Source organism: Camelus dromedarius, chromosome 14 (assembly GCF_036321535.1).
Source record: "Camelus dromedarius isolate mCamDro1 chromosome 14, mCamDro1.pat, whole genome shotgun sequence".
In the NCBI taxonomy this organism is placed as follows: Eukaryota; Metazoa; Chordata; class Mammalia; order Artiodactyla; family Camelidae; genus Camelus; species Camelus dromedarius.
The window spans coordinates 31,611,989-31,632,462 of NC_087449.1; the positions used below are offsets into that span (position 1 = coordinate 31,611,989).

The window sequence follows — 20,474 nt, forward strand, 5'->3', positions numbered from 1 at the left end:
CCTCCAGTTGTGTTTTCCGCAGAGCCCCACCAGCTTTCTGAGTTGAGGTGATGCCCTCAGGGAATCAGAATCAGTGCCGCAGCCTCTACACGTGGTGTTGTGCTGTGACGTGATCCTGTTTGGTCCCTACATTTCACAGGCGAGGGAACCAAGCTGCCAAGAGGTTGAGCTGGTTTACCAAAAGTACAAAGCACTATTACAGTGCAAATCCAAAGTGCACTGACTTCAAGCCCACCTACCCAACTGCTCCCTCTCTGCCCTTCAAAGTTCACCTTTCTGAGCATAACACACAATAGAAGCCAAAAAGGAAAAGACTGAGAAACTCGACTACATAAAAATTTTAAATTTCTGAACAGCAAAAGACCATAAAATAGTTGCAGGTTAAGTGACAAACTGGAATACAAATGACAAAGGGCTAATGTCCTTAATAAATAAAGAGCTCTTAGAAATTAATAAGAAAAAATCCCAATAATCCTATATAAAATTAGGCAAAGAGCAAGAACAGGTTGCTCACAGAAAAGGAAACACAAATGGCATTTAAACTTCAACCTCACTCATAATAGAGAAATGCAAGCTAAAATTACAGCAAAATATCACTTTTTTCAACTTTCAGATTGGCAGAGATGAGACTATTTTATACCACATTGTGCTGGTGAAGTTACAGGGGTAAAAACAGCATCATATACTACTGGCAGCTGTGCCCTCTGTGGGAAGTAATTTGGCAGACTGGGTACTTTAGAAGGTACTTCATTTTCCTTTTCGTCTTTCACTGGTCCAGAACTTTTTCCACCACATAGTCCTCTTCCACTATAATATTTAAATGCAGAAACCCTTTGATGCACCCATTCTACTTTCTACTATGTATACAGTCACACATCTGCATAGAGACATACAAACAAACTCACTGCAGCATTGTTTGTAATTGTAAAATGCTGTGAAATACCTAAACCAATAGGATCCTGGCTAAATAAATGACAGTATGTTGGAATTCTACGCAGAGGGATACTATGCAGCTGTTTAAAATAAGGAGGTAGCTCTGTATGTAATGATCTCAGAGAGATGGTATAGGACAAAAGCAAAAATGTTTAACTGTGTAAATTCCACTACTGTTGGTGTAAAAATAGAGATTGTGAACATGTGTTCTTATCCTTGCATCAAACACTTGGAAGGGCAAGAAAGAGTGGGTTGTTAGGGCAGATAACTGGGGCGAAGAAAGGAACAGAGACTCCCTTTTAATGTCTTTTGAGATGTTTACCCACGTGCCCTTAGTTTTTATTCCAATTAATAAATCAAAATAAAATGGTTGGGCCTTGGATACAAATCTAAAACAAATAACACCTCTAGGGAAGGAAGAGGAAAACTGAATTGGTGAGCTCCGCGGGGGAGGCTGACTCTTCCTAGCTGTCCAGCACTGAGCAGCAGATACACACAGCAGGTGCTCACAAACAGTGCTTGAACAAACGATTGGCTCTCGCTCATAAAAGCATGCTTCTGTTTTCCCTTCTAGTCCCAAAGCTAATTTCTGCTGATCGATTGCCCTAAAGGCTTTTGGAAGGGCCCTTGCTGGTGGCTCTCCCTGCCGCCCAGGGGGACAGCTGGTGCATACCGTACAGGTACAAAGCTGGAGGGCTGCGCATCCTTCTTGGCTTCATTGCAGGAGGCCACGTGGCCAGGCAGGTTGAGGCCAATGTGGTAATGGACCTGAATGAGCAGGGCCAGGAGCAGCTGGGGGTAGATGCGCCTCACGCGACCCATGCATCTGTTGATGGACAGGAGCTCACACAGGCCGCTGGCTGCCTGGGGACAGAAGGGAGGCTGGTGGGAGGTCCTGGCGCTCATCCCAGCGCTCCTGGTGGGCCTGGACTGCTTCTCTAGGAGGTTGGCCCTGGATCGTTGCTCTCCTTTAGCCCCCTTTGGGCCAGCCCAGATCCCCACCACCACTGCACCCCAGCTCCCAGCTCTCTGGGTGACCCTGCCCTAGAACAATCAGAACGACCTGCTGATGTTGACACACCAGTGGAAGACTCATGGTAGAAGGATCCCTTCCTACATTGGGTGGGGAGGAGACACGCTCAGAGGAGTGAAGAGACTTGCCCAAGGTCATCCTGTCCCTCAGGGCTGAACTGGAACTTGAACCCAGGTTTTCAGAGACGGGCTGTAGTGAGCCTCGCATCTTCCTGATTCATAACACAGGCACACAGACGGTGAGGGGGCACCAGCTGCCTCTTCATTTGGGGCCATTAAAATAGGCTGCCCTCACTGCCTCCCTCAGTGGCCAGCAGCCAAGAGAAACAAACCCCAGCCTGAGGCGGGCGCCAGGCAGGACCAGTCCTGGACTCTGCTGCTCCATGCTCACCTGCCTCACATCCTACCCATGGCCCCACACCAGCCCTCCAACGTCCAGGGGAGTTGAAGACAGACTTTGGCTTTGTTGGCATTTGGCCCATGGTATTCCCTGGGGCCCAATTTGCACTCACCCTGCAACTTCTCCACCTGCCAGTCCTGCTCTGGTCCTGACCTGGGCTCACCCCTCACACTCAGCCGCCCAAGTCCTCTTTAACTGGCAGGAGGACAATGCGGGGGTAAGGGAGGTGATGGGCTGGGGTCCACAAGACCTGTTGGCTCATTCTGGCTCCACCACTCCCTGCCCCTGTCTGGCCTCAGACTCATCCTCCATAAAGTGGGGTTATGGTCCTAGTCCCACCAGCCCCACAGGTGTAGTAGAGGTTGAATGAGAGGAGAGGTGAGAATTCTTTACAAAGAAATGGTCAAGATCTGCCACCAAGACCCCGTGCAGCTGGCCAAGGGAAAAGCTTCCAATTGTGACGTGAAAGAACCCATGGCATGTTCCCATGGAAACACGTGACTTCATGTGGGTGGGTGAGAACAAAAAATGGCAGTGGTTTGTACTTTAGGAAGCCCTTTCACATATTCTGTCTCACTCATCTCAACAGGTAGGATAGATAAGGCAGGAGTTATTACTGCCCATTTTACAGATCTAAATACCAAGGCTAGAGAGGGGGAAGGTCCCAACCAAGGTTACATAATGAAGCAGTGGCAGAGCCAAGACAAGCCTCTTGGACTCAAAGCCTTTACATTTTTCAGTAACCCAAAGCTAATGGCTGCATCCAAAGAACACAGTCAGTGTGCGGAGAAAGTCTGCAGTGGTGTGCCACAGGGCTCTGCTCTTGACTTAATCTTGCTCAGATGGCCTCTCAACACCATCAGATAAAAATCAGTCCAGGCTGTACTTATGCTTAAACTAGGCTTGTTGAACAAGAAGCATGGATGGGTGCCTCAAGAATACACCAACACACACTGACTGGAGGAGTGTGTAAATGCCCAAACCAGGGAAGGAATGGGTGCTGGTGCTTATTCATAGAACTCAGTGCTGGGGGAGAGAAGCAGAGGCAATGGTGGTAAGGCATGGGATTTGGGGGAGGAGATCTGAGTTTGAGTCCTGGCACCACCGCTAGCTGTGTGACCTTGGATGAAACATGGAATATCTCTGAGCATCAATATCTTCCTCTGTAAAGGGATCATCCCATCTACTCCTCCATCATCACGTCTTTGTTTATTTTCTTTCCTTCCCTTCTTGCTCTCTGCTGAAGCCCCAGAACTTATGAGTGTGCCTGGCACATAGTATGTGTTCGATATCTGTTGAATAAATAAATCAATCCAACAAAAAATTTGAGTGTCTACTCTGTGCCAGGTATACATTAGACTTTGGGGATATCAGGCTCAGGCACTTAATTCATACATCTCACAGATTAATCAAATGACTCCCCACCCCCTCTACACACACACTATTGTCAAGTCACAAGTAGAGTAAATTCTCTCAAGATAAAGTATGTGAAGCAAAGTATAATATGCACAGATTTGATCTGGTCAGGGAAATCAAGAGGGCTTCCCTGAGGAGGTGATGATTTGAGTTGAGAGCTATGGGATGAGCGGAAATTAACTTGGTGGAGAGTAGGCTAGGCAATTGAAACAGCATGTGCAAAGGCCCTGTGACAGAAGATAGCACAGTGTGTAAGAAGATCTGACAAACAACAATGAGGCTGGAGCCATGCAAGCAAGAGGAGCATGGAGTGTAGTGAGGCCAGCAAGGGGCACAGGGCTTTGCAGCATAGGTAGGGGCACTGTGTTACTCTCAAGGGCAATGGGAAGCCATTGACGGGGTTGAGGAGACCAGATGTGCATTTCTCAATGGTTTTTTTTTTTTCATCTGTGGTACAGATTGGAGGAGCTCAAGTGGAAGCAGGGAGATAAGTGAGGGTATTACCCAGCTGGCTAGGACCAGGGTGCTGGTGACAGAGGCAGAGAGACACCTGTCTGTCCACCTAGCCTTGTTCCTGCAGTCAGAGCCCTTTCCCTCTGTGTTCCCAGGGCCGACCTCTGAGACTGGCAGCAGAAGCGATTAAACATTTTATGTCACTAAATGGATGAATGCATTACCACGTTTCATTTTCACAACTGCCACAGGAGGCAGGGATCGTTATTCCCATTTACAGATGCAGAGACTGAGCCTCAGAGATGCGAAGTGACTTGCTCAGGTTACAAAATAGTAATGGAACAAAGCCAGTTCTCAGACTAAGGTCTGCGAGTCCCAGGTCATTCTGTGCCCACTCTTCCAGGCTGCTGCTGTCACCGTAAGTAGCAGTACTGTTGTCATCCAGTGGATCACAAACAAGAGCCCAGAGACAGAGACTTGCTCAAGGCCACACAGCTAGTTCTTGGTGGAGCAGGGACTAGAAGACGGGTGCGCGGAGCTCAGCGGGAGGGGAGGCAGGAGGAGGGCAGGATGGGGCAGTGGTGGGGCAGGCGGGCAGGTCCTCACCGCCAGGGGCACAATGGAGGCCCGGCCCTTCTTGGTGACAGGCTTCTCCTTCAGGCTGGTCAGGAGCAGATCCAGGAGGTCTCGGATGTCACAGCTGGGCTTGCGTAATATCAGCTGCCTCCACATCTCTGCTCCATTGCTGGGGAAGCAAGGGTGGCAATTGTTAGTGGGGACCAGGACAGTGGGGCCCACCCTACCTCCCAACTGTTTGAGGAGGGAGGAGGGAAGGTGCCTTTGAAATGACGTCCATGGGTGCACCAGCAAACTTCTGGAATGGTCCAAAAAATACTCCCTAAGAGGCAGGGGGCTAACAATTACTGAAAACCCATTTCTAAGGTAGCATGCCAGGTGCTTTGCATACAATTTATTACTTCAGCAAAGATTGAGCATCTGCTGTTTGCCAGTAGACATGAGCAACATATTCAAGACACTCAAGGTCACTGAATTCATACAATGACCCTCACAGTGAGTTGTTATTCTCATTTTACAGATGTGGAGTTAAGGCTCAGAGAGGTCAAATCACCAGTCCAAGACCACAAAGCTAATAAGCAGCAGAGTTCAGCAGTACCAGGTCTGATAACTCCAAAGCCTGTGCCCATTCCTCTATGCCAAGGTGTCCTTTGGGGCCTGGATCTTGCATTTGTCACATAATGTCAAGGAGCTCCCACTCCTGTCCCTTAGAAGGCAGTGCAGCAAGCAGGGGAAAATGTCCATCTGGGACGGCGGGCACCAGACTGCAGGCACTCTTATCATGGGGAGGTGACAGCACGGACAGGCCAGTGCACTAAAAGGTTAACAAAACCTTTTTCCCCTTCTGCTGGAGATTTGAACCTTCCATTAACTTTCTAGCTCTGTTTCCCTGGAAACCTGATAAAGATAGTATGTCAACTATGTTGCTAGGCAACATTGCTTATGGTAAAAATGACCCAACTGGTAAATTGGGCCTGGGCTGGGAGAAACTATAAATTAATTCTAAGAACCACTGGGGACGCTGTAGCGTTGAGCTTCCCAGGGTGCAGTGACTCTTGTGACTGGGTTTGTCCCCGTGGGGATCCTGGACACAAAGTCTCTAGAGTTACTGTAAGAGATAACCAGTTCCTTCGAAGCCACAGCCACACAAGCCAGAGCAGCTCCTACACCAACCCCCTGGGAGGCCCAGTGCCCAGCCTAGGGTGAGGGAAGTGAGGCATCCAGAGTACAGTGTTTAAGGAGGCCCTGACTCTCAGGCTCATGCCAGGGCAGGTGTGGCACCTGAGAGCGAGGCCTCCTTAAATGCTGTCCCAGCTCTTGTCTGGCCTGCTGCATGGGCTGCTGCAAGGACACTGCTCTGTCTTATATCCTGAGTAACTGATGTCAGGTGTGGCCCTGGCAGTCTTATGAGTCTGAGTGTTTAGTGACTCCAAGAAAAAAACCTTGGTAGGCAGTGAAGCCAGAAAGGGTTAAATTCTTCCAGGTGGGAGGTGGAGGTGTCACCCCAGCCCTCAACATCCCAGCTGATTCCCTTGGCTTCTATGACTGACGCCAACTCTCCTGGTTAGAAGCACACCCCACTTGCACAGCTCTTCATAATTTTTTCCATTTACTCTCAACCAACTACCTTAAGATATGGGTTCCACACTTCTGCCTGGGTTTTGTTTTTTTTTAACTTTTTATTTATTTACTTTTTTAATTTTTGGAAGAAGGTTTATTTTTATTAGGTTTATTTATTTTTATTTATTTATTCATTCACTGGAGGTACTGGGGATTGAACTCAGGACCTCGTGCATGCTAAGCGTGCACTCTACCCCTGAGGTATACTCTCCACCCCCTCTGCCTTGTTTCATTCATTCAAAGCTGTAGGAACAGTTTCCTGGGCTGGGAGGCTGGAGGAGTCAGACTGGTGTCTCCTGCCCATGAGCTCATCACTGTCTGGCCACAGTCCCCTCGGCGCATCAGACCAGAGCTCCCTGCAGGCTGACAGGATGGCGCGTCCTCCCACACAGGCCCAGGCCCGGACAGGCACTCAGCATGGCTGGCTGCGTTACTTGTCATGACCACTCATTTGGGTGAGAATGCAGGAATTATCTCCTCCTTTTGCCTATGGGAGAGAACTGAAGCCTAGAGAGGGCAAACAGGCTACCCAAGACCACATAGCAGCTAGAAGCAGAATCAAGACCAATGCTGTTCTCCTCTCTGCAGCATCACTGTTGAGCTCTGAGCTTAGACTTGGTCATATTTGAGTTTAGGTCCTCATCCTGTTGCTTGCTCAGTAGGGGCCTAGAGCTGGAAACTTCCCCTGAGCCTCAGTTTCCTCATCTGTAGAACGGGGTGGTTTACTAGCGAGAATATGTAAATGTGCACACCTGGAAATGCACAGGAAGGACTTAGTAGTTGTCATATGCACCACAGATCATTGAAGAGGGGCCACCTGGGAGGGCGAGGGGTCCTCTGGGTAGAAGGAGGGATTCCTAGCCCAGGAGGGGGGCTGCTTCAACCCTCTGAGATGTAGTGGCTGGAAGCCCCCCTCACTTGGTACCTGTCCAGCGGGAGGGGGCACATGAGCAGGGCCACAACGACCTCGGTCATGAAGGAGCTGGCCAGGAGGGAAATGGGCAGCAGGGCCACCTCGCGGGCCCGGGGCTCCTGGATGTGGCTCAGATGCACATAGATGCCCTGCATGATCTCTGGGATCTGGGTGCAGCCGGGGCAGCCGGGAGCAGGCAGAGGGCCAATTGGAGAAGGCAAGGGAGGGAGGTGTTGGGGAGCAGGGACACGGGAGGAGGAAGGAAGGAGGTGACAGGGGACGGGGAGAGAGAGGGAGAGGAGGGTGCACAGGAGAGAAATCGGGAGACAGGTGAGCAGAGTGCCTGCTCCTTCCCTGGGGATGAGATAGTTTGTCTCTGTTGCCCTCCCCAACCCCACACCAAATAGTTGAGTTGTCTTAGGGGCTGGTAAGTGAGTTCTTTCTCAACCTGCAAGTTGGGAGCCCCTGGAATTCAGCCACCACCAGCCCTTCCCTGTCTGAGGGATGAGCAGGCCCTGGGGGGGGTCTCCCAGCCCAGCCCCTACCCCCAGGGGGTCTTACCACCTCTAGCGCCCTGTGGCAGTACCACTCCAACACCGAGCTGAGCATGACCTCCGAGGCTAGCTGCATCATCTCCCCCGACTCCTTCCCCAGAGCCTCTGAGCCACCTTTCAGCCCTTCTAGGGCTGCTAGCAACAGGTCTTTTACCTGCTGGGGCCCCAGGAAGTCTCCAAATTCCTGAAACAAAAGTGCAGAGATGCTGACACACAGGGACAGACCCAGAGCGGATGTACAAACACTGCCAGACTCGCGGATGTCAGCAGGGAGGGCTGTCTGCTCTGCTAGTGAGTGTTGAACCATTTGGGGAAGAGCTACAAAAGAGGAGGCGACGTGGCCCCTGCCCCGAGAGCTGGGTGACACAGCCCACACGCTGGGGCACAGACCAGAGGGGCTGGGGCACTCAGGATGGGCCTCTGTGGTTGGGAAAGGCTTTGTAAAGGGTACTTGAGCCTGGAGGGATGGAAGGGGTGGAGGAGGCTTGGGGTGGTCTGATGCTGCCCCTCCTCCCTCCTCCTGTCCCAGGAGGGCTCCGGGCTGATGGACAGCAGGCAGTCACCGCAATCACACGCAGAATGTTCTGGCATGGGCTGACAGGGTTGTAGGGCCCCAGGAAACGCTTGTTGCTCTCATACAGCTCCTTCTTATTGGTCTCTTCCTTATCTCTGGCTCCTGCAAGAAAAGAACCTTTTCAGTGAGACCTGACCACCTATTTTTTTTTAACTTTTTGTTCAACATAATTGTAGGATGTGCATACATCACAGGTAACCAGCCTGATAAATTTTCAGTGTACATATCCATGTAGGTGGCACCCAGGTTAAGAAACAGAACACGGTCAGCACCCCAGAAGGCTCCTGTGCCCTCACTTCAGTTCTCTATCCCCCTCCCCCACCCATAGTAACCACTGTTCTGACTTCTAAACCTGTAAGTTAGAGCTCCTTGCTGGACTTTTTATAAATAGACTCCTACAGTATGTTATCCTTTGCGTCTGGCTTTCACTCAACATTATATGGGTGAGATTCATCCCCACTGTGAGGTGGGAAGCCCCATAAAAAGACCGGCAGGGCCCCCAGGCAGGGCCACTACTTTCCTGCCAGCACCATCCAGTTCCCTGGCCCAGCGGCTCTATCTCACTTTTTGCCTCTGAAAGGGCTTACTTCTAGGAAAGTAGAACTTACCCCTAAAATTCTATTGGTTCCTGAGCTCACTCCTGATTGGTTATTTCCTTCACTCCTGATTGGCCCATTTCCCTAACTTCTGATTGGTCTATTTGTAGTACTTCATTTGCACGGAGCACACTCCTGATTGGTTATTTCCTTCCTCCTGATTGGTCCATTTCCCTCACTTCTGCTTGGTTATTTCTCTCCCTCCTGATTAGTCCATTTCTATAAAGCTTGTTCCTAATTAGTCAACATTTTGTTATACCTTATTTGCATATGATGTTGCAAAGTGTAAACTGGCAGCCTATAAAAGCCTTTGTAAACGTTCAGATGGGGTCCACAGCTTGGAGTGTCAACTTCTCTGGGCCCACTGGTGTGATAAACCTGAGTTCTCCAACTCTCCGAGTGCCGGATCCAGGTTGCTGTCACAACTGAGCTGTAACACTGAGCTGTAACACATTTTTCTGCAACAACTGTTGCAAATTGCAGTGGTTCATTGATTCTCAGTGCTATATAATTTTCCATGGTATGAATATACTACAATTTATTTATCTGTTCTCCTTCTAATGGACTTTTGGCTATTTTGCATAGTGCTGATATGAACATTCTAGTATATCTAGCCCGTGACTTTTGGTGAATGTGGGTACCCATTTATAGGCATGTAGCTAGGAGTGGAACTGTTGTGTCCTAAGGTAGGTATGGGTTCAGCTTCAGGGGATACTGCCAAACAGTTTTCCACAGTGGGGGCCAATGATGCTCCCACCAGCAACGTATGAGATTTGCAGTGACTTCATGTCTCACGAGTGAATGGTCTGTTCCATTTTTGTCATTCTGGTAGGTGTGTGGCAATACCTCTTTTAAACTGCAATTCCCTTAACCCTGGCATTCCCAATCCCCTTTTTCTGTTTTTTTCTTTTTTCTTTAATCCTTCGCATCATCCAGCTTATTCTATGAATTATTTGTTTATTTTGTTCACTGTCTCCCGACCACAAGCAGGTAAGCTCAACAAAAGGATTTTAATTAATCTTTTTTATTCTGTGTCCCCAGTGCCTAGAATAGTACCTGGCACATGGGGGCTCCTTATTTTCTGTTGAAGGAAACACATTTCAGGCACATTTCCTGAGCCTTACTGTGACCTGGTTTGGGTCCTACCTGGATCCCCCAGAACATGCAAGACACAGGCATAAGAAAGGGCCACTGAGGCAGAATGACCATCTGGACCAAGTGTGTGGGTTGTTTGTAAAGGGAAGGAGCTTGAGACCTGGAATCAGGCAGACCTGGGTTCAAATCCTAGCTTTGCTGCTTCCTACAGTCAGGGGGCCTGGACACACCACTACACTCCTTGAAACTCTAACAGTGTGGCTTTGTCCTAGATAAATTACAAGCTATCCAGTTAAGTTTGAATTTCAGATAAATAAATAATTTTTAGCGAAAGTATGCCTCAAATATACCAAAAAGCATTTATTGTTTATCTGAAATTGGGATGTAACTGGGTATCCTGTATTTTTTTTTTCATTTCAATCTGAATTTTATTTTATTACATAAGCAGTGTATTTTTAAAATATATTTTTATTGAAGTATAGTCAGTTTGCAATTTGTCAATTTCTGGTGTATAGCACAATACTTCAGTCATATAGGAACATACATATATTCGTTTTCATATTCTTTTTAACTGTAAGTTGCTACAAGATACTGAATATAGTTCCCTGCACTATACAGTATATACTTGTTGTTGGTATCCTTTATTTCCATTTGCTAGATCTGGCAATTCTAATTTGATGTATCAGTATACTAAGACTGATCATTAATATGGCTCATACCACCTTCACCCAACACCCAGGGGGTCTGAGTGGTTCCTGGGCAGCAGTGGAGATCTCCAAGGGGCTAAATCTTTGCCCCAAACACTGGAGAACAAGAGAAGCAGGGACACCAGACAGACCCCAAAGGCTCAGTCTCATAAGATGATCCTTGTAGGGTTGGGGAAAAGGAAACTCAACTGGACAAGTACCTGTAACTTGTGGAACGAGCTGGTCTTTTATACATATGTGATCTCATTTAATCTTCCAAAAACCTTGTGAGTTACATCCTACTATATTCTTTTTACAGATGAAGAGATCTAGGCCTGGACAAGAAAAGTACTCACCTGAGTTCACACAGCTAGGAATGGCCAGAGCAAGGTCTTGTACCCAGGGCACTCTGACTCCAGAGCCAGGGATGTTTGAACAATATGCCAAGGTCCCTTGGTTTGGAGCAGAGTTGGGACTATGGAGAAAGGAAAGAGGCAAGTAACAGTTGATACTGTACACCCCTAGGTGCGGTGCCAGCTGGGTATCTGTGTCAGCCTATACCATATCGCTAGCACCCTGCAGCTGAATCCAGAAATATTCTCCCACCTACAGGTTTTAGCCTCTCCAGATTCTAAGATAGGACCTCTTCTTTGTTTATTCATCCAATAAACATTCACAGAGCACTCACCATGTGCCAGGCCCTGGGCTAGATCTTGGGAATGCAGTGGTGAGCAAGACATAGCTTCAAATGGAGCTATAGTCTAGTGGGGAAAATAGACCAAAAAACAGGACATTGGGGCTATCATGTCTGGGTGTACACGGTGGCGTGGGAATGTGAAAGTGAGAGTCACAAACTAAACTTGGTAGGATGAAGAGAGGCTTAAAGAGAAGCATTGCTTAAATCAAAATAGGTGTTTTCGGCAGGGAGGGGATAAATTGTGAGTTAGAGATTTGCAGATACTAACTGATACATATAGAAGAGATAAACAACAAGTTCATGCTGTATAGCACAGGGAACTATATGTGATACCTTCAGTAACTTATGGTGAAAAAGAATATGAAAACGAATATATGTGTGTTCACATATGACTAAAGCATTGTGCTGTACACCAGAAATTGACACAGCATGGTAAACTGACTATACTTCAATAAAAGTATATAGATACAAAAAAACAAAACAGGTGTGTTGTAGCCTCTGTCTCCTGATTCTGTGGGGACTAAGGCTACACGTGGGCTTCCACCTGTGCTGGGCTCCTCCATCTCCCATCAGTGTCTTGTTGCCAAGGCTCCAGTCAGTCCCCAGGCTGAGCACCTGCTCAGAAGCCTGGTTTCAGAGGCACTTGAAAGGGCTTACGTTTTTGAAGCTCCAAGATGGTGTAGAGGATGGTGATGCCGTCTAGAGCCTCGCGGCCAATCTCCTCGTCAGGATCCCCGATGCGAAGGATGAGCCTCCCCAGCAGAAGCCCCAGTGCCAGGAACCCCGAGGACATCTGTTTGTGTCATAATCTTAGGAACTGAGACCTACAGGCTCAGTAATGCTGTTCAGTAAATGGGGACAGAGCTGGATGGCTTGGCCCTGATAGCGGAGCCCTCTGAGGGTAGTGAGCCCCCCGGGAATCTCTGGACAGAGGCCCAGGCTCTGTCAGATCTGGGAAGATTCTCCCTAGGAGTGTCCCCCCACTCTCCCAGGGCCACTCACAAAGAAAGGCAGGGTCAGAAGCACGTGGTTCAACACAGAGACGCAGCTTTTCACAGCCCGTGCTCTCTCGTGGGCCTTCCCAGAGTTCATCCAGGGCCCCAGTGGCTGTGGGGAGAAGGGCAAGGCTCAGATCTACAAGCTGGATGCCAGTCTCTGCTGCCTGGGTGGGCAGGCCAGCCTTCACCAATCATCAGGAAGCTTCTGGGGAACATAGGCACCCACCACAGTCCTCCTCCTCCTCTTGGAGCCGAGGGAGACGTGGGGTTCAGAAGCTGAGAACAGAACTGGAAGACAAGGGAGGGCAAAGGGCGATGAGGAGAGAGATGAAAGGTGAGAGTCTTCAGAATAAGAGACAGACAGGGACAAGAGCTTAGAGAGCAAGGATTTGGGGGCAGTTACAGTAGGAGAGGGGATAGGGAGGGAGTGAAGGGACAGGAGTTTGGAACAGGTCCTGTGAGAGGGACAAGGAAGCAAAAACCTAGCATGAGGTGACATCCTGAAGTCAAATTTTCTGGGTCCAGCCTACCACCCCCCCAGTCCACTTCTGAGTCAGTTCTCCATTCTCCTCCACCCATCCTCTCCTCCCTGCCTCATACCTCCAAGATGCTCTTCAGCCCAGCAGGAGTGGGATCCTCAACAAAGAGGGTGTTGAGCAGTGTCTGCAGGGCATCCAAGGTCTGACGGTAAAGTATCTGTGGACAGGAAGAGGACCAAGCCACTAGGGGGCCTCTGGAGCAGACCCAGCCCCAGGCAACTCCTGGTGGGGGTCAGGGGAGGAGGGGGTTACTCAGACCCAGGACAGTGCTTTCCCGTCCCACCTCTGAGACTAACTTGCGTAATATTAGACAACTTACTTCCCCCCAGGGGTTACAGTTTCCTTATCAACAAATTGGTCATTATTATCCCTGCGTTTCTCAGGTTCCAAGGGAGGAAGCAGGGGCCCAGCATTTACTGAGAATCCACCTTGGGCCAGGTGAGTGCCTTGTGGCCTGCACAACCGTATCACTTTATCCTTAAAGTGTTTTTCTCATTGTACAAATGAGGAAACGCTCATCCAAGGTCACACAACAAGGAAGTTTCCGTTTGTAAGGAATAAATGAGAAGATCAGCGGGGAAATGCCCTAGAACAGTAAGAGCCAGATAAACAACGACCAGCCTTACTTTTATCATTGTCTCTAGGGAAATGCTCTGATTCTTTGTTAATTGCTACTCCTAGACCCAAATAGATTGTCTAAGTTGCCCCTTCCAGGAGCCATCTCTCTCCTTCCTCAGCCACACTACAGTCCTGGAATTGTCCTAGCATTACACATGCACAAGGCTGAGCAGTGTCTTTGAGACCCTCTGTCCCTCCTGCCTCCCCTCTTCCCACTAGCTCCCCACATCTATCTTCCAGCCATTGTCCAGGCTTCCTGAGTCCACGCACACCGGGGTTACACCACAACCACCAAGCAAGCCTCATTCGCCAGCTACCTCCTCCTTCCTTCCCATCGGCCACCCATCACTGTGCAGCACTGACCTCTGCTGGCCTTGACTGGTACCACAAGAGGGCTGCCCTTTCTCTTGGCACCCAGGAGGGATTCCCCATCTCTCCTTTGGATCTTCTCACAAGAGCACCCCTCCAGGGCTCAGAGCCCTCAGGCTGTGGCTGGTCTGGCATCCACTGCTCTCTTGCTTCACCCTCTGGACTCCAGCCACACTGCCTCCTTGACATCCTTGCAGTCACCATGTTCTCTCTGTCCTCAGGCTGCTGCACAGGCTGTTCCCTCTGCCTGGCATGCTCTTCCTTCTGCCATCCCCTTCAGCTAGTTTGGTCTTCTGTAGCCTTTCACCTCCAGCACCACGACCCCTGACCCCCAACATGGTCATGTCTCCCCACTCCAGGCTCTTTATAGTACCAAGTACTTCTTGCTTGCAACATTTACCATTGTTGTAATTTTGCATTTATTCATACCATACTTTGATAATGTCATCTCCTCCCTACCCTCAGCCCTACTGGACCTCACCCTGCACTTCTGGAGTAGGCACTCAGTTAATATGTGCTGAATGAAAGGATGCATGCATGTGCCTCATCCAGAGCTGAAATCCCTCTCCTTCAACCTCCCCAACTACCCCATTCTACAGGAAGGCTCATCTCTGCTCACTCCTCCTGGGACAAGACTGCAGGGTTTTGAAGATGCTCCTGGGAACCACCTGAGGTTCCTTTTCCTTTCCCCAACTCACCCAGTCCTCAGGCCTCCTCCTCCCAATCCTGGCCATGTCCTGAGGCCATGCCAACATCTGCCCACCTCCTTCTCATAGGGCAGATTCTAAAGTGGACAGAGTGCTTCAGTTGAGGGATCTTTTATTCTGAAGATTCATTCATTCACCAAGTATGTATCAAGTGCCTACTCAGGCCAAGAGAGGTGAGGTGAATTACCCAAGCTGCTTGGATAGGAGGGTGGAAGATCTAAATCTACCTCCCAGAACACTCTTCCTCTCCCTGTTGGGAGTTCGGGAAGGCGTCTCACTCTGGGGATGCTGGACAGCCCTGAGACCCCTCTGGGAAGGGCCCTGCCTCACCTGGATGGCCTCAGCCTTGGCCTTGTCTTTCTCCTGCATGGCCTGCACAGAGGGCAGGGAGAAGACACTCTTCATGCACGTGTTCACCAGCTCGAATCGTTCCCGCATGCCCAGGACAGGCAGAGAACGACTGGGGGAGAGACAGAAAGCAGGGGCATGGAGTGAGGTGAGGGGCTGGGGCTGGAGGCAGGAAGCGAGGGATGCAGGGCTGGGATGAGGGCTTCTGGTGATTCAGATTCACAAAAGGGTGAGAAGAGGTGGGGAGGAGGAGCAGAGTAGGGTGCAGGGCAGACAGCCCTGGTAGAGGCTGGGCCAGGGGAGAGGAAAAGGCCTGGGAGTGGGGTAGGGGCACAGCCAGAGCCCAGAGGTAGAGGGAAAGGGACTGGGGGTAGGGAGGGGGCCGTGGGTACCTCAGCTGGGTCAGGGTCTCCATGGCTTGCTGGCGGATGGAACTTGAGAGGGAATCCAACGGTTCCTCCTGGATCTGCTTCTGAACAGGGGACCATGGAGGGGCCGCTGACAGGATGTGAGGCCACCCCTCCTCACGGCGAGTGGGCCGCAGCAGCCCCTCAGCCTGGGCAGCCGCCACACCCTGCCTGGCCTCCAGTGGGGGAGCCAGCTGACTGCTCAGACCCTGTCCAGATCAGTTCAAGGCCACCAAAAACACGCCAAGCCCTAACCCGCTGCATCGCCACATGTACGGCTCAGCAAAAACGGTGCCAGCAGCCCAGTGGTGGGGAAGCCCATTTAAACCAGGGACTGGCCCAAAGCAAAAAACTCCATGCAGAGCCCTTGAAAGTGGTCCAGCTGAATTCCTTTAAAATGTCCTTCTAATTAATTCTCTTTTGATCTAGCACCTATAAGCAGTAGGTGCTCAATTAATGTTAAGTAAATGAAGGCATCACAAGTAAGGATTTTTTCCCCCTCTCTTTAGAGCTAAATATAATTCTAGAAACTTCAGTGATTATCCTAGCCCAAACATTCTTGAGGACAATGGGAAGTGACTGAATTTAGGAAAGTGATAAGGAAACTCTCAGAAGTTCCCCACCAGGAGAAATTTCGGGGGAAAGAATGTAGAAAATGATGACCGCTCCCACGTTCCTAAGGCTTTATAGTGAACTAGCCTTTGGGTTCTCACCACCCAACAAGCCAAGGACACAGATTTTATCACAGTCGTTTGTAAGGAGTGAGGCTCAGAGAAGGGACATGGCTTGGTCGAGCTCCCTCAGGGTAGGTGGGGGCAGTTAGAGGTGGAGCTGAGACTCAAGCCCGTGTCCTGTGCCTGACTGTCCTCTCTCCCCCTCACCTCCCCCTCCACCCGGCCTCATCAGTAGGTGGTGGACTCAGGACCTCCGCCCCCTCCCCACCCCAATGCCACAGCCCCGCCAGTCGCTCCCGCACCATCATCTTCTTCATCATGGTCTTCTTCTCTTCTTCCATGTTCAGCACATCCGGGTGCTTCTGGAGGCTGAGGACATTCTCGACCTCAGGGGCAGCAGAGATTAAAGCCACAGGGTGAGAGCCCTTGGGGGCTGCTGTAACAGCCTCTTAGCCACTTGCCACCTGCAGGCAAGCAAGCCTCTCCTCCCCAGCTGCCAGCCCCCAGCATCCACTCAAGAGAATTGAGAAACCACAGGGGAATGTGGGGTGGGGTGAAGATTTGAGAAGATCGTGGTGGCAGCAGGGAGGTTGAGGGGATAAAACCTGTAGACCAGCATTTGGGGAAGGACCAGATATCAGGGACCGCAAAACACTCTCTCCTCCCCAACCAACTAAGGGAGAAGAAGCAGGAGCTGATGGGACAGAAAGGGTCCCAACACCTCCAGCTGAAAAGCCACACTTAGTAATATCTCCTAAAGGCCTTCTAGTGTCCACCCTGGGCACATACCAGTCAGGCTAAGGCATTCTGCTACCTGAAGGAGGGAGTACATTGACCAATATCCAATTAATCTATTCTTATTATCTTAAAACAGAAGAAGAAAAAAAATTGAAGTAGATAAAATAAAGTTCTTTCCCACCCCTCCTGTCAAGAGGACACATTGCTCTTGACTCTGGGCTCATCTGAACCCTTGTTTGGACCAACAGAAGGACGTGGAAGTGGTGTTGTGCCAGTTCCTGGTCTAGCCCTTAACCCAGCCACCACGCTGCAAGGGAGCCCAGACAGACCATGGGATGAATGATGGCACCAGCTGGAGAGAGATCCCAGAAGATCAGGGTCACCAGGGATGTTTCAACCCCTCTGAGTGATCTCAGTCTACACCACACAGAACAGTACCACCACCCCACTTGGCCCAGTCCAGTTTCAAAATTGTGAGAAATTGGGCCCCTCCTATACTTACTCCCCTGGCAGCCAGCATCAAATTTTAAACCACTAAGTTTGGGGGTGGTTTATTAAACAGTAACTGATCAACTGTAAAACTGATGGTAGAGGGAGGGGCTAATTTAGACTAAAAGTCAGGGAAGGCTTCTCAGAGGAGGTGAGTCCCAAAAGACAAGAAAGAGATAGCCATGTGAAGAACTAGAGGGAAAGTCTGCCTGTGTCCCCAGACTAGAACGTCAGCTCACTGTTGTATCTCTAGTGCCTGAGACAGTGCCTGGCACATAGTAGGGACTCAATAAAATTTGGTTGGCAGCAATAAACCCTCTGGGTTGCACACACCGTGCCCAGTGTTGTGCATACATTACCTAACACAGGCCTCGCTTCAACTTTAATATGCCCATATAGATGAGAACAACCTTTCTGACAGAAGAAGAAAGTGCAAAGGCCCCTGAGGCAGGAATGTGTGTGGCATGTGTGAGAAACAGAGAAAGACCTGTGTGGCAAGAGCAAGGCAGACAACTGGGGGAATTCCAGAGGATGAGTACAGATGCCCCCAAAATGCAAGACCTCTTCTTAGTCTTGTCACCCTCTCCCCACCCCCAGGCCCACTCTGCACTGCCCTTGGGGCTAGAGCTTCCTTTAAAGCAGCTTGTGGGCAGTGCCTCCCTTCTGCACAGCCTGGGTGGATCACCTGCCTCCACGCTATCTGACAGCCAGGCTCACCTACACTCTGAGTGCCACACTCGTGTTCAGCAGCCTGACCAGGCCGCCCCCACCGGCCCTCACCAAGTCCTGCAGATGCTGGCTTTCTCTAGCTTCCCAAGGCCTGCTGCATGGCCAAGACCTAGGTTGGGCCTGTGTCCTGAAAAAGGTCATTCCCAGCTTTTCTTCCCCTCTTAGAGACCCTCTCACAATTCATTCAGTTGTTTAAAAAACTGTTACGAGCTCCTATGACGTGCCAGACACTGCTCTAAGTGCTGGAAACAAGACAGACAAAAATCCCTGACCTATGGAGGGTGGATTCTAGTGCAAGAGACCAACAGGAAATAAGATGAACCAGTAAAGCCTATTGCACATCAGATGGTGATGAGTACCATGGAGGACAGAAGGGCCAGGCAGAGAAACAAGGAATGCTGGGGCAGGATGGGGGAGAGGGGTTGCATCCCAGGAAAGTCAGGTGGGATTGGGCAGGACACATACCAGATCCATTTTGTTGCCATCCTCGCTCTGCCCTGGCACCTTCACCAGGCACGAGGCCACTTCCTCGAAGGTTCCTGCACATCATAGATACATTGAGAAAAGAAGAGGGAAGGTAAAGATATGGTGTAGCATTGTCCCATCTCCCCTCCCCTACTGGGCCCCTCCAATCTTTACTCCTTCAGCAGCCAGACTGAGCCCCCATCCATAAAACCCTTCAGGGACTCCCCATTTCACTGAGCATAAAACTAGCCTCCTTATTAGTGCCTTCAAGGCCTTGTGAGTTCAGTCTCCCCCACCCTCCTCCCCAGCCTCACCTCCCCCTGCTCTCCTCTTGCTCACCATTCTCCTGCCACACAGGCCTCCTTCAGGCCCAGCAAGCTCCCCCCCCAGGGCCTTTGCACAGGTGGTTTCCTCTACCTGGGCTGCTCTGCTGCCATCCCCTGTTGTCCAGGTAGAGCCCCCTCCTTCAGGTCTCTGCTTGCCTGCCTGACCTTCGGGCTAGCGGAGGGCCCACTGAGATCCTCCCATGCATCCTCCTATTCTCTGCTTTCAGTTGTCATCACAATTTAAACTATTATTTGTTATAGTAGATGTATGCTGTTTTGTCCCTCTCAGATTTCCTCGTCTTCTGAAGAAGCCCCTGGTTTTCCTACGGGCTACCCATTCCATGTAGCTAGGTGAAGCTGAATTCTGCAAACCCCACCCATCACCCCTTTCCAAATAAGAGTGGGCTTTACACCTGAAATTGATATAATACTGTAAATCAACTATACTTCAATAAACAAACAAAGGTGGACCTGGAACCCATGCTTGGCCAATAATAGATTCCCATGCCCCCAACCAGAGTGACTGGTGTAGGTATAGGCCTACGCCGCTTGGATGAGCAGGGCCAACAGAGCCTTTGACTTAAAGGGGCTGAGGGGAAGCCCAAGGAGAGACACCCTGGAACTTCAGAGGCATCTTGGCCACCAGAAGCTACTGGAGGATGGAGCCAACAGTGAGAAGCAGAAACACCTCAACAACAGTGAATGCAGTAGCACCAAAATCTTGGCTTCTAAGTACCATTTTCCACTAAAAGGAACGAGGCCCCTTGGAGAAATGGCTGGTTCTAGGACCTGGGCAGAGAAAGTGCAGGATGAGCCTGAGACCTTTTGTACCAGAAAACAAGGAAGAGAGTTCAAGAAATTATGGGGACATGTCAAAAAGACAAAGAAGCTTACTCAAAGGGGATTCCACTGGTCAAACTGGGGGAAGTTTGATCATCACAATAAATGACAGCAGCAACAGATTAGAGTGTAAACTAGGAAACCACAAGTCCACACTCATGTAAAGTAAATGAACAAACTGAAAGTTTGATGAGGAATTGGATATTTACATAGTTTCTAAGTATCTCCCTAATATTTTTACATACTAGCTAGTACGTAATATTTATTACAAAGGGGTAAGTAATGACTTCATAGTGGAGAGCCTTGGCAGGGACCATTGTACCCAAGTGATCAAAGCGAACAGCACCAGTAATGGAACAAATCAAAACCATATGCCACCAGAGAGGATGCAGTGAGAAAACCCCAGCATCACGTCCGTGCTATTCCTGCCACAGATGTATGACGTGAATCTGATCATGAATAAACATCAGACAAACCCAAATTACAAAATAGCTGGCTTCTTAGCTTCAGGTATATCAAGGACATGACAGTCAAGGACAGTCTGAGAACTGGGGGAAACAAAACAGACTAGACAAAAAAAGTACAATGAGTGATTCTGAGCTGGAACCTTGTTTTAATAAAGAACATTACTGGGACAATTGGTGACATTTGAATGGGGCCTGAGAATTAAACAGTAGCCGTG

General features: G+C 49.7%; 1 protein-coding gene across 2 annotated transcripts in view; it reads right to left on the minus strand.

Annotated features, from left to right (window-relative positions):
• The window catches only part of MROH7 (maestro heat like repeat family member 7), a 45,042-nt gene that overhangs the window by 15,835 nt on the left and 8,733 nt on the right, over window positions 1-20,474 (minus strand). For both annotated transcript variants that reach the window (XM_031465190.2, XM_064493546.1), the window contains 12 exons: window positions 18,627-18,700; window positions 16,508-16,591; window positions 15,517-15,596; window positions 15,107-15,236; window positions 13,144-13,239; window positions 12,548-12,652; window positions 12,203-12,338; window positions 8,461-8,573; window positions 7,905-8,081; window positions 7,356-7,510; window positions 4,841-4,979; window positions 1,607-1,797 (listed from right to left, as the gene is read on the minus strand). In XM_031465190.2, coding sequence (XP_031321050.2) covers window positions 1,607-1,797; window positions 4,841-4,979; window positions 7,356-7,510; window positions 7,905-8,081; window positions 8,461-8,573; window positions 12,203-12,338; window positions 12,548-12,652; window positions 13,144-13,239; window positions 15,107-15,236; window positions 15,517-15,596; window positions 16,508-16,591; window positions 18,627-18,700 — 1,480 coding nt within the window. The remainder of the gene's footprint in view (window positions 1-1,606; window positions 1,798-4,840; window positions 4,980-7,355; window positions 7,511-7,904; window positions 8,082-8,460; window positions 8,574-12,202; window positions 12,339-12,547; window positions 12,653-13,143; window positions 13,240-15,106; window positions 15,237-15,516; window positions 15,597-16,507; window positions 16,592-18,626; window positions 18,701-20,474) is intronic.